This window comes from Artemia franciscana, chromosome 15, assembly GCF_032884065.1.
Source record: "Artemia franciscana chromosome 15, ASM3288406v1, whole genome shotgun sequence".
NCBI lineage: Eukaryota > Metazoa > Arthropoda > Branchiopoda > Anostraca > Artemiidae > Artemia > Artemia franciscana.
In genome coordinates, this window is record NC_088877.1 from 35,758,320 (window position 1) to 35,772,581 (window position 14,262).

At 34.8% G+C, this 14,262-nt stretch overlaps 1 protein-coding gene across 1 annotated transcript in view; it reads right to left on the reverse strand.

Annotated features, from left to right (window-relative positions):
• The window catches only part of LOC136036414 (ankyrin repeat domain-containing protein SOWAHA-like), a 102,150-nt gene that overhangs the window by 73,063 nt on the left and 14,825 nt on the right, over window positions 1–14,262 (reverse strand). The window contains exon 3 of the mRNA XM_065718630.1: window positions 11,216–11,575. Within this exon, the coding sequence (XP_065574702.1) occupies window positions 11,216–11,575 (360 nt within the window). The remainder of the gene's footprint in view (window positions 1–11,215; window positions 11,576–14,262) is intronic.

Consider the following 14,262-nt stretch of genomic DNA (forward strand, 5'->3'; position numbering starts at 1 on the left):
AAAAAAAAGAGCATAGATTTCTCGGCCAAAACCTTCTAAAAGCGATAATGGGACCCATTTTTACCTCCTGCCAAAACCTACTTAAAAAGGGCACAAGAACTTTTAATTCCATTAATATGTGTTCTATCCTGATATCCTATGACCAATGATTCGATACAATTACCTCAGGATGAAAAAATAAAATGAAAATGCATCCGTGACTATCCTTTTCGAAAAAAAAAAATTTCGCGTTTGCGTAGATAGCGGCTTGAAGTCTCTGTAATAGGGTTCTCTGATGTATAGAATCTGATGGCATAATTTTCATCAAGATCACTTCTCATTTTGGAAGTGTGTTCACTCTTTTCGTAAACATATCTAAAATCACCATAAAAATCTTATTCTTTTGATATGTATGTTGTTAAAAGAACTTCATTTTTTGGTTACTCCTAACACTATTCGTTCTTTTAGTTACATTTCATTACCATTGACTATTTAAAAACATCTCATTATGTCTTATAGAAGATTGTGTCAAGCCTAGCTATTTTTTTCTCTTTTAATTAGGCTTTAAAGGTGTTTCACACTTCGCAATGAAAAATGGGTATATTAGAAATACTAGATTATGGAAATCGTCAATTTTTTTTTTTTTTAGTTGTCCCAAATTCTCATGAAGTCAAAGTCCAGATCAAACCATTTAAATAATTACTATAATGGATGACATCCCATAAAGGAGTTAGTCAGAAGCTTCCGTAGTAGGAGGGGCGGTGTCCAGAGGGTTTAAAATAGCAACCAGGGCATTACCCAGAGTTTCTTATTCGGGGGGGGGGGGTCCAAAAACGTCAAAATATACCATTTTGTGTATTTTTACTATTGCGAGTCGCACAAACATTTTTTTGGGGGGGAGGTCAAACCCCTAACCCCTCCCTTGGTTACGGCCTTGCTACCAACAGAAGTATTTAAACCTCCAGTTCATACTGAAAAAAAAACACAATCAATCATTTAAAAATTTTGCTGGAGAGTGTGACTGGCTCGAATATAGAGATGATGGTGGTTATTACAAAGTGTCTGGAAAAAAAAAGACCGAGTCCACGGACTGTCAGAAATTTGCAACTTTAAAGTGAGCCGGTTTAATGAGCGCATATTAAAATCTAAAATACAACAAAGAATTATGGATAGCAGGCCGCCCAGAACGCATAGTAGTAAATGTCTAACCACTTCTATATATTCATATTCAATATTCAATTATAATATAACTACATCGTACTTTATTTCACGAAAGAATAAGGTAAATATAACCGAATGTGAGAGAAAAACAGGTTTGCTCGGATCAAACAAAGCTAACTTCTTGTGTGTGTTCTGGATAATTAACAAGTACCCATAAGCAATATATCTTTCTTAAAAAACAGTCAATTTTCCTCTCCTTATTTACTGCAAAGAATAATATCTTAAAGTGCCGAAACCCTATAGGCAAGTGTGTATTCTCCTGATGAGCCCTTGTGTTGGGTTGTCACCTCTGAATTATTTTTATTTTTTACTGTTTTTATTGTTTAGTAAATGACGACTTAAACTTATTGACGACACGACTGCCTGTTCATGGATTATTCATTATGGTTGATTGTGTATGGCCATGCTGTTTGACTTATGTAATTGGATGGATGAGTAGGGTTAATGCCTCATTCAAGTACTGATCTATATTAATTACTAAAGTAGGAAAACTGTCTTCTTTTTTTTCTTTTTTTATGGTGTATGTCTATTTCTGTGTTTGTGCTGTTGAAAATGGTGATTACTCTTTTATTACACTTCTTTCTTCCTGTAGGTTCTGTTGTGCTGTTCAAGAACTGCCCAAAGAAAAAAAAACGTATAATTTATTTTTTTCTGTGAGAATAGTTGAAAGAGTCGTCAAGGGGGACAAGACTGAGGTAGATGCAACACTCAGGCAAATCCATAGTAAGGTGTCAGCAAGTTATCCCAGTTAAAGTAATTGAATCCCTGACATCATGATTCTAAGTCCACCACTCTACCAACCGAACTACGAATTATGGCAATCCAATCCATTTGACCATTGTAGGACCATAATTGCCAGAACTTATATCCCTTTTCCCAGGGACTATGGAGGGTCAGGTCATCACCAAAAGTATGGTTATTGGACCTTTCAACAATGCTGAAAAACTGGCTACCTCAAAGTTTTGATCAGACGACTTAAAGGGAAGGAGGTCTTTTGGAAAGGGGACTAGCGGCCCTCCAATCTTTTGGTCGGTTAAAAAGGGCACTAATAATTTTAATTTCCTTTCAAATGAGCCATTAAACATCATTTCTTTATAGTGTTCTAGTAACCCGCTATCCCTGGTAAAAAAAAGGAAAAAAAGACACATCAGTGCTACCTATACAAAGAAGATATTTTAATTGTTGTTCAAGGTGGGGGCTCTAATTACCCAATACAAGGTTTTTGCCCAAGATTTTTATCATACTGATTCCAATGGTGTAATTTGTATTTTGATCTGACGCCATTTTCAAGAGGTTTCAAGCTCTTTCTCAAAACTGTCGTAAATTTGTTTTCGCAATGCACTTTAACGTTTAAGATTGAACGAAGTAATCAATGGCAGATGGCAATAAATAAACGGTAAATAAATAAATAAATAAATGGTAGTTTTTCTTTTCAAACGTGCTTTTCAACTTTTGGTTACTGTGGGTAGTGCTTTGTTCTTTACTAAGTTGCAGGGACTTCTGCAAGCGTGATACAAGGTTCAAAACCATGACTGGAAAAAAAACACTTGATACAGATATGTCCAATACCGATACGCGCGATCCAATACGTCCGATACCGATACAGCCGATACCGATACGCCCGATACCGCGTGGAGCCCTTTCCCTAGGTACTATGGAAGGTACCATATCATCACCAAAGCCATAGTTATTGGACCTTTGAACTATGTTGAACAAAATGGCAACCTCAAAGTTTTGATCGGACAACTTTGGGGGAGGGAGCCTTTTGGAGAGGGGGTTAGCTGCCCTCCAATCTTTTTGGTCACTTAAAAGGACACTAGCAAATTTAATGTCCGTTTGATGAGCCACTAAATATCTCTCTATGATGTTCTGGTCACTCGCTGTTCCTGGTTGAAAAAGAAAAAAAGAAGAACAGGAGACACACCAGTGCTATCCATGCAAAAGAGTGATTCTCCTTGGTGTTCAAGATGGAGGACTGTAATTTCCATACTCAAGTTTTCAATCATGCTGATTCCAATGGTACACTTTTTGATCCGACGCCATTTTCGAGGAGTTTCAGGCTCTTTGTTGAAATTACTATAAATTTGCTTTTGCGACGAACTTTTACTTTTAAGATTTACCGAAACAATGGTTACCATTCCTGATTCAGTGTCAGATGGCAATTTTTCTCTCACCGAGCAGTTTTTTTTAAACGCGATTTCCAAATTTTTGTTACTATGAGCTGTAATTGGCTCTTTGCTAGGTTGCAGCTACTGCTGCAACCAAAATATGAACCTATAAGAAAGTTTAGCAAAATTCGGTTAAAGTCTTAAGTTTTGGAAAAAAATGCATGTAGAGTAAGCCTATTCGGCCATGGGCATTCCAAAAACCTTCTTTTTTTCCGATCCAACGCCATTTCAATGTAAATCAGGATGGGCCGTACCAAGGTATTTTGCGGAGAGGGCTATTTTTTCAGGAGGGGGTGTACAATAAAATGTAAAAAACGCATCAAAATTTGTTTATATGCATTTTGGTTATGTTTATACGAGTCGGAAAAACATTCCGGGGGAAGGGGAGGTTCAACCAGCCCCCTGGATACAGCCTTGTTTTCAAGCCATTTTTTTTAATTCTCTTAAATTTTATTTTTAAAATATCGTTTTACCATTAAGACTGATTTATATAATAGCTACCGTTCCTGGATCAGCTAAAAATGTCAATTTTTTCCTCCCCCCCCCCGCCAGTTTTTTTTAAACACGTTTTTATTTTTGATTCCTATGGGCCGATGTTCGACTTTTACTAGGTTCCTCCTAACACTACAGCCAGCATTATGCAATTAAAACTGTCCGATCTGGTTACAAATACAGTATCGTCTCATTCACTTTATTTATTTAAGAATTAACGACACTTCTTGACTACTAAGGTCCTTGCGTCGGCCCTGTAGTGCATTCCTGCAGCGTGATTCGATCTCTGGGTCCCGTATTACCAAGCTAAGGTCAAATCCACTGCGCCACCACAGGACATTCGCAAGGTGTCTCATTCACATTTATCATCCGGACAAAATTCGTAAAATTTGCGTCTTTATCAGTTCGACCTTATTGCTCGATGTGCAACGGAAACTTCGGCCTTATGCGAAAATGAATGATAATCTATGGTTTTGAGTCTGCATCATTATGACTAAATTACTAACTTCCATTGCTCCATTTTAATAAATGCCTAAAAAAGAGCACATTATCGACAAGAGCACAAAGTGCTAAAATGAGCACATTATCTTAACACATTAAATCTTTCATTTAAATATGGGGTTTTTCCAGATCCTCTCAAGCGTGCTCGGATTATTGTTCTGTATAAAGGTGGACCAAGAAATGATCCAGCAAATTATCGACCAATTTCAATTTTATCAGTATTTAGTAAAATCTTCGAAAAGGCTATGCTTTCTCGTCTGCTTAAATTTCTAAAATCTAAAGAGTTTCTTCATGATTTTCAATTTGGTTTCCGAATGAAGCACTCCACTGAGCATGCCTGTATGACCCTTTTGAATTTTATACATTCTGAATTGGATTCGGGATTAATTCCGGCTGCTATATTCCTGGATATTCGCAAGGCATTCGATTCCTTAACCCATGAAATTCTTCTATCGAAGATGTCTCATTTTGGCATTAGGGGTAATGTATTTTCTTGGTTTCAATCTTATTTGAATGATAGGTTAATTTCTGTCAATCCACAATTTAATTTCTGTCAATCACAAGTGAATTTTGGCGTCCCTCAGGGATCAGTTTTAGGGCCAGTGTTATTTTTGATTTATATAAATGATCTTTTTTACGCAGTAAAAAAGCAGAAACCTATTCATTGCTGTCGACTCTGTCATCCTAAACCTTCCCTTGCCCATAGTGCCAGCTATAGTTCACCATCTTCTGATGTCCTTGTTTGTTTTGCTGATGATAGCACACTCGGCACTTCGGGGAACTGTGAATCCGAGCTTCGATTAAACTTGAAATACTTGTTTGAGAGAGTAATTTCATGGCTTGATGCTAATTTTCTTACCCTAAATTATTCAAAATCCAAGTTTTTGATATTTTCGCATGTTTCTCAGATTTATCCCAAGTTATCAGAAATTCATCAGCCAAATGAGATAATTCACAGATCTAAAGATCGATATGTTCGTTTTTTGGGCATTCTTGTTGATGAAAACTTGTCTTTCAAGCGTCACATTGATTTGATTAAAATGAAGATATGCAGGAGTCTCGGTATATTACGGAAACTTAAACATATTTTCCCTGGATCAATTTTGGAAATCCTTTTTCACTCCTTGATCCGATCTTACGTTTCCTACTGTCCAATAGTATGGATGTCAACCTTTCCTTCACTGTTAAAACCACTTTCTAAGGTTTATAATAAAGCTAGAAACCTCATTAAGGAAACTAACCGTTCAAGAGTTATCCCATTGCTTGATCTCGAGTCACTGTATATTCTTTCGTGTGCATGTTTTACTTTTTCTCAGCTTCATGGTGACCTCCCCCGTCCCCTAAGTGTTCAGCCATCTTTCACCTCTGATCAGAATAATTATAAGCTTCGCAATACCGAAAATCATATTCAAGTTCCTTTTACTCCTTGTGTAAGGTCAGACTTTAATCCTTTAATTGCGAGTTATATTGTATGGAATAAGTTGCCCGAATCAGCTCGAAGGTGCCACTCATTCGGTTTGTTCAAAAAAATTATTAACAATTCATTGGCTTCTTAGAAATTATTTTATCTCTTTTTATATGTGTATATGCGTGTATGTATGCATATATATTTCCTGATTATTTCATTGGAGTCTATTTTATCTACAGATCTACTTAATTAATTTAGTCTGTTCAATCTAGTAGTCTATTTAGTTTTGTTTTCTATAATTTTTCATTTTATTTATACTTTCCTCTCTTCTCCTTTTTGCTCTTCTCTCTGTGAGTAAGTGATTATTTTTTTTCTTCTCTGAGTAAGTGGCTCGTTCATTTTCCCCTTTTTTACAGGCCAAAGAGCCTTTGGGGAAATAGTAAAATGTAATATTGTATGTGTGTTTCGTGATGAATAAATCTTATCTTATCTTAATGATTTTAATGATTAAATTTATAATAAATTTAAATTAAAAATATTTTTTAAATAAATTTTTAAATTTAAATAAATTTAAATTTAAATATATAATAATGATAATTTTAATGATTAAATTTAATTAGACTAAATTACTAACTTCCATTGCTCCATTTTAATAAATGCCTAAAAAAGAGCACATTATCGACAAGAGCACAAAGTGCTAAAATGAGCACATTATCTAAATAAATAAATTGAATGTGCTAAAAGGGCACATTATCTCTGACAAGGCTGCACCAAATCCAAAACTTCATAGCATAATTAGAATCTGGGGTTCACGTAGATCAAAAGAACACATAAACCGCACCCAGTTGCATGTGAAATTAAATTTATAATTGAAATTAAGTTTTCAAAGAGCTGTGAAAACGGATACGAAACCTTAGAACGAGCAATAATTAAAAATAAGAAGTTAAGCTTCAAATGAACAGAGATTACTCTGGATATAGACAAAAACGAACAGAAACTAAAATCAGAGGCGGTCTTAGGGGAGGGACATGGGGCCAATAGCCCGGGGCACGGAATTTTTAGGGCACGAAATTTCAATTAAACAGTATAAGTTTTCCAAAATTTATTTTTACGAAGATAAAATAGAGGGTACAGAAATAAATGAAAAAGATTGATTAATTATTAATTAATTAATTAAAATAATTATATAATAATTAAAATAATTCACAATAACCAAATAATTGAAATAGTAAACTAAAAAATAATTAAAATATAAATTAGTAATTCACAAGTAAATGAAATTTTTTTTAAAATTTGACCAATGAAGTTGAACTTAGAACAAATACGACTTCTCGTATAAGTAGGAGTTGGGCTGTTCCTACTTTCTACCATATGGATTGAAAATATTTTCATGATTTTTAGTTTTCTAAGGCCTGAAGTCATCCTGACTCCAATTCTGTGGAATCTTTCGAGCATTGAGACTGATTTCAGTTTTTAATCAAAATAATTTTATGTTCTGTCTTATTGTAACTGCAAAGTTATTTAGATAAATGAGTGCCTATATCATTTATTCGTCATTCCGTTTAGTCGTCATTAAACATATTTAAATCAAAAGACGTTGTACAAGAGTCTATTCTTTTTAAGGTTTATTACCACTTTTTACTAATTAATGAAAAACAATATTTTTTGTAGCAATAGTTTGAGTAGTAGCAGTAATCAAACAGTTCGTGGTAACGAACTGTAGTAAGGAGCGACCCGGCTCAATAGTAACCAAAACTCTAAAAATGGAATTTTGAAACCGATAGTTACATGAAAAGAATCGCATTTTAATGCTGATTTTAAATATATATAAGTTTCATCAAGATTAGTCTTAGCCATCAAAAATTACGAGCCTGAGAAAATTTGCCTCATTTTAGAAAATAGGGAAAACACCCCCTAAAGGTCATACAGTTAACGAAAATCACACCATCCGATTCAGCGTATCAGAGAACCTTGTTGAAGAAGTTTCAAGCTCCTATCTACAAAAATGTGGAATTTCGCATTTTTTGCCAGAAGACAGATCACGGATGCGTGTTTATTTGTTTTTTTTTTTTTTTCCCAGGGGTGATCGTATCGACTCAGTTATCCTAGAATGTCACGAAAGGGCTCATTCTAACGGAAACTAAAAATTCTAGTGCCCTTTTTAAGTGACCAAAAAATTTGGAGGGCACCTAGGCCCCCTCCCACGCTCATTTTTCCCCAAAGTCACTGGATCAAAATTCTGAGATAGCCATTTTATTCATCATAGTCGAAAAACCTAATAACTATGTCTTTTGGGATGACTTACTCCCCCGAAGTCCCCGTGGGAGGGGCTGCAAGTTACAAACTTTGACCTGTGTTTACATATAGTAATGGTTATTGGGAAGTGTACAGACGTTTTCAGGTTGTTTTTTTTTTTGTTTAGCGGGGAGAGGGGTCGAGAGGGGGAGGGGTTACGCGGGAGGATATTTCCATGGAGGAACTTCTCATGGGGGGGAGAATTACAATGAAGGGGCGCAGGATTTTCTAGCATTATTTGAAAAAACAATGAAAAAATCAATATGAAAAGTTTTTTCTACTGAAAGTAAGGAGCAGCATTAAAAGTAGAAACGAACAAAAAATTTTACGCATATGAGGGGTTTACCTCCTCGTAATATCTCACTCTTTACACTAAAGTATTTTCGGTAATTTCAACTATTTATCCTACGGCCTTTGTGATTCAGAGGTCATTCTTAAGGAATTGGGACAAAATTTAAGCTTTAGTGTAAAGAGCGAGGTATCGACGAGGCGTGAACCCTCTCATATACGCAATAAAAACATACGAATATAGAAGTTCGTTACGTAAGTTAATTCGTAAGTTACGTATATTTTTTACTAATGAAAACGTTCGTAAAAAAATTAAAAGTTCTAGTTGCCTTTTTAAGTAGCCTAATCGAAAAATTGGAGGGCAACTAGGCCTGCTCTCTAGCTCCTTTTTTTCTCAGAACCTTCCGATTAAAACTATGAGAAAGCCATTTAGCCAAAAAAAAAAATATGTAAATTTGTTTTAATTATTTATGTGCGGAGAGCCAAGATCAAAACATGTATTAATTCAAAAACATCCAGAAATTAAATTTAAAAAAACACGTTCTTTTAAAATGAAACTAAGGAGCAACATTAAAACTTAAAACGAACAGAAATTACTCCGTATATGAAAGGGGCTTTTCTTCCTCAACGCCCCGCTCTTTACGCTAGTGTTTAATAAAGTAGAATTGAGAGAAAGAGTAAAACTTTAGCGTAAAGAGCGGGACGTTGAGGGAGGAACAGCCCCTTTCATACACGGAGTAATTTCTGTTCGTTTTAAGTTTTAATGTCGCTCCTTACTTTCAGTTAAAAAAACTTGTTTTTTTCATTTAATATCTTTTTAAAACAGTCCTATCATCAATACTTCAGGGAAGTCCAACACAAATTTGAAATTGGACAACCCCTCGATAATTTATTCAATACTCTATTATAGTTCCCCTCCCTCTTGAAGAGATCCTGGCCAAGTCCCCGTGAAGTAGGTCCATTTTGCAACTTTTTTTGCATAAATTCCGGAAATATCATTCTTGAAACAAAAAGTCAGTTTATGGTGCCTCTAAGAACAAATAGACTAAGAACTAAGGTGTACTTCTACCTGTAATTACCCAAATTCAACCCACTTCAGCCAACCGGTCTACTAGTAAAAGACATTGAATAATGTCTCAACTTTACGCGGTTTTGTTTCAATCTCAAGATAGATGAAAAAAAACTACAGCGTCATTATAGTTGCGGCGATAAAAAGGCCGACCAAAGAAATATAACAGGGCAGACTTGTCTTCCGATAAGACAAGAATCGTTTGTTTTGTCCTGAAATGGGGTTCTTATTGATTGATGAATGTGATGTCATGATATTCTGATTGTGACTTTATTAAAATGGCGTCGACTCCAAATCCTGTCTACTGATGTTAATTACTAATGTAAATTAATTGCTCCTTGTTTTCTCTTAATTGAAGCTCTTAGAGGCATAAAAAATGATTCAACTAAACGCAATAATAGCTTTCAAAGCAAAACTGGAATGGAATGTTTTGGGAGTCACTGAATAAGCTCCAAAATAAAAAAAACAAGTTTTGTTCTAAATTTCAAAACTTAAAAAACAGTTCTTAACTTATTTTTGTGCCAAATAATGATGATTCTAAATGCACTAATAGCTTCCAGAGCAAAACTACAATGCAGTAGCTTGGGAGTCACTCCTTGGTTCCACAGATTATGAAAAAAAAAATTGTTCTCAATTTCAAAGCACCAAAAGTAATCTTTTGTATATCTCCTTTTGTGCCAGATGCTACATCAGTAATATGTGTCCAAAACAAAATTGGAAAGACAAATGCATAGGTTCAATTTCAATTTTTACTAAGGAGGGGGGTTCCTTGAACCAAGCCCCATGTAAATGGATCTTAAATCTGTAAGATAAGATAAGATATATTCATCACGAAACACACATACAATATTACATTTTACTATTTCCCCAAAGGCTCTTTGGCCTGTAAAAAAGGGGAAAATGAACGAGCCACTTACTCAGAGAAGAAAAAAAAAATAATCACTTACTCACAGAGAGAACAGCAAAAAGGAGAAGAGAGGAAAATATAAATAAAATGAAAGACTATAGAAAACAAAACTAAATAGACTAATAGATTGAATAGACTAAATTAATTATGTAGATCTGTAGATAAAATAAAATAGACTCCAATGAAATAATAAGGAAACATATATGCATACATACACGCATATACACATATAAAAAGAGATAAAATAATTTCTAAGAAGCCAATGAATTTTTAATAATTTTTTTGAACAAACCGAATGAGTGGCACCTTCGAGCTGATTCGGGCAACTTATTCCATACAATATAACTCGCAATTAAAGGATTAAAGTCTGACCTTACACAAGGAGTAAAAGGAACTTGAATATGATTTTCGGTATTGCGAAGCTTATAATTATTCTGATCAGAGGTGAAAGATGGCTGAACACTTAGGGGACGGGGGAGGTCACCATGAAGCTGAGAAAAAGTAAAACATGCACACGAAAGAATATACAGTGACTCGAGATCAAGCAATGGGATAACTCTTGAACGGTTAGTTTCCTTAATGAGGTTTCTAGCTTTATTATAAACCTTAGAAAGTGGTTTAACAGTGAAGGAAAGGTTGACATCCATACTATTGGACAGTAGGAAACGTAAGATCGGATCAAGGAGTGAAAAAGGATTTCCAAAATAGATCCAGGGAAAATATGTTTGAGTTTCCTTAAAATACCGAGACTCCTGCATATCTTCATTTTAATCAAATCAATGTGACAATTGAAAGTTCCTCTGTTTACACCTGTGTGCAGGTATACATCATCATAACAACCCCCTTTAGAGAAAAAAATAGAAAAAAAAATAATAGAAAAAAATTACCTTAGAAGAGTGGTGCGCAGCCGGTTCATTCTCCTTATTTTGTGTCTCACACCCGGTCGTCCTTGAAACCTGTTTCTTTCTCGGGGGTGCAGATACAGCCTTTTCCTCACTTTGTAACTCAAGGCTGAACACTTCATCGTCTGTGAGGCAAATCGGATTTCGGGAAGAGGGCACATTCTTTAAGGGTGACGTTCTACTCTCCACAAAACTGTTGGCGGATCTGGCGGAGGGATCAGACCTCGGCGGTGTATAACACTCTTGAAGTTCTAGAGTGGCCAACGAATCATAGGAAGCAGATGTGGCTAGAGGAAGTTCCTCATTGTGAACATATTTCTTTTTCAACACCAAGAACTTTTCATTCTGTAAAATAAATCCAATAAAATAACTAATCATGGCACCCCATTAACTATTGTAGGGTATGTGAATCTTAACATTGTATTAAAACTGTACGTGCATGGGATGATAAATAATATGTATTCTTTTTTTTACAAGACAAATAGAATTTTCGAAGCTAAGGTACCAAAAGTGGTCAAGGCTGAGGAACATTTGTTAAATTTCTTCCGGAGGAATTGTCTAAGGATAATCTTAGGTTCTCGTCAGACTGATCACACCAAAAAATAAGCTGCAAGGATAATGTGGTTCAGTTCCAATTTGTAGGGCTAAAATCAAAGCCATTCCTAGGGTTGCTGGCACCAGGGGTAAAATTAATTACAGCGCCCCTTTCCGTCTCAAATATAAGCAAAAAAACAAAATCAAACTGAAAAAGTTGATCGAAATGGGCAACCCAAAGCCGCACCCCCAGCTGCAGCACCCAGTGTAGCTGACCTGGTTGCCCCCCCCCCTTTGAACGGCTCTGGCTATAATGAAAGCGAAATTCAGGCCAGGACGCGTTCTAAAGAAGAGGTCCACCAGAGCGGGTTTCCTCAAGCCTTCCAGACTTGGAAATCAGCAAAATGTTCATATATATATATATATATATATATATATATATATATATATATATATATATATATATATATATATATATATATATATATATATATATATATATATATATATATATATATATATATATATATATATATATATATATATATATATATATATATATATATATATATATATATATATATATATATATATATATATATATATATATATATATATATATATATTATATATATATATATATATATATATATATATAATCGATTACATCTAAAAATGAAGTTTAACCATGATTGGTAAATAAAGTGATGTGAGATGATAAAATTCTTTCAAACGAAATAATATACTTAATAACAAGCTTTATAAGCTAATCTTGCCTTTTTAGCCTTATCTTGCCTTGTATTAAATTATCTGATATAAGCAATATAATGTTATATAAGGTATATTCAGAATCAAACAGTTCGTGGTAACGAACTGTAGTAAGGAGCGACCCGGCTCAATAGTAACCAAAACTCTAAAAAATGGAATTTTGATACCAATAGCTATATCAAAAGAATCGCATTTTAATGCTGGTTTTAAATATATAAGTTTCATCAAGTTTAGTCTTACCCATCAAAAGTTACGAGCCTGAGAAAATTTGCGTTATATTAGAAAATAGGGGGAAACACCCCCTAAAAGTCATAGAATCTTAACGAAAATCACACCATCAGATTCAGCGTATCAGAGAACCCTATTGTAGAAGTTTCGAGCTCCTATCTACAAAAATGTGGCATTTTGCATTTTTTGCCAGAAGGCAGATCACGGATGCGTGTTTATTTGTTTTTTTGTTTTTTTTGTTTTTTTGGTTTTTTTTTTTTTCCCAGGGGTGATCGTATTGACCCAGTTGTCCTAGAATGTTGCAAGAGGGCTCATTCTAACGGAAATGAAAAGTTCTAGTGCCCTTTTTAAGTGACCAAAACAATTGGAGGGCACCTAGGCCCCCTCCCACGCTAATTATTTTCCCAAAGTCAACGGATCAAAATTCTGAGATAGCCATTTTATTCAGCGTAGTCGAAAAACCTTATAAGTATGTCTTTGGGGACGACTTACTCCCCCACAGTCCCCGTGGGAGGGGCAACAAGTTACAAACTTTGACCTGTGCTTACATATAGTATTGGTTATTGGGAAGTATACAGGCGTTTTCAGGAGGATTTTTTTGGTTGGGGGGAGGGGTTGAGAAGAGGGGGATATTCTGGGGGAAGTTTCCATCGAGAATTTGTCATGGGAGAAGAAAACTTCCATGAAGGGAGATCAGGATTTACTAGCATTATTTAAAAAAAATTAAAAAATAAATGTGAAAAAGCTTTTTCAGCTGGAAGTAAGGAACAGCAATAAAACTTAAAACAAACAGAAATTATTACCCATATAAGGGGCTCACCTCCTTATGATACCTAGCTCTTTACACTAAAGTATTTTTAGTAATTTCAACTATTTATTCTACGGCTTTTGTGATTCAGGGGTCATTCTTAATGAATTGGGATAAAATTTAAGCTTTAGTGTAAAGAGCGAGGTACTGACGATGGGGCGAATCCCCTCATATATGTAATAAAAACATGAGAATACAAAAGTTCTTTACGTAAGCTAATTTATAAGTTACGTAAATCTTTTACCAATAAAAAGATTCGTAAAAAATTAAAAGTTCTAGTTGCCTTTTTAATTAACCAAAAAATCGGAGGGCAACTAGGCTTCGCTCCCTCTCTTTTTTTCTCAGAATCATTCGATCAAAATTATGAGAAAGCCATTTAGCCCCCCCCCCCAAAAAAAAAATATGCAAATTTCGTTTTGATTATTCCTCTGCGGAGAGCCAAAATCAAAACATGCATTGATTCAAAAACGTTCAGAAATTAAATAAAAAAAACGAGTTTTTTTAACTGAAAGTAAGGAGCGACATTAAAACTTAAAACGCACAGAAATTACTTCGTATATGAAAGAGGCTGCTTCCTCATCAACGCCCCGCTCTTTACGCTAAAGTTTTTTACTGTTTTAAAAAGAAGAATTGAGAGAAAGAGTCAAACTTTAGCGTAAAGAGCGGGGCGTTGATGAGGAAGCAGCCTCTTTCA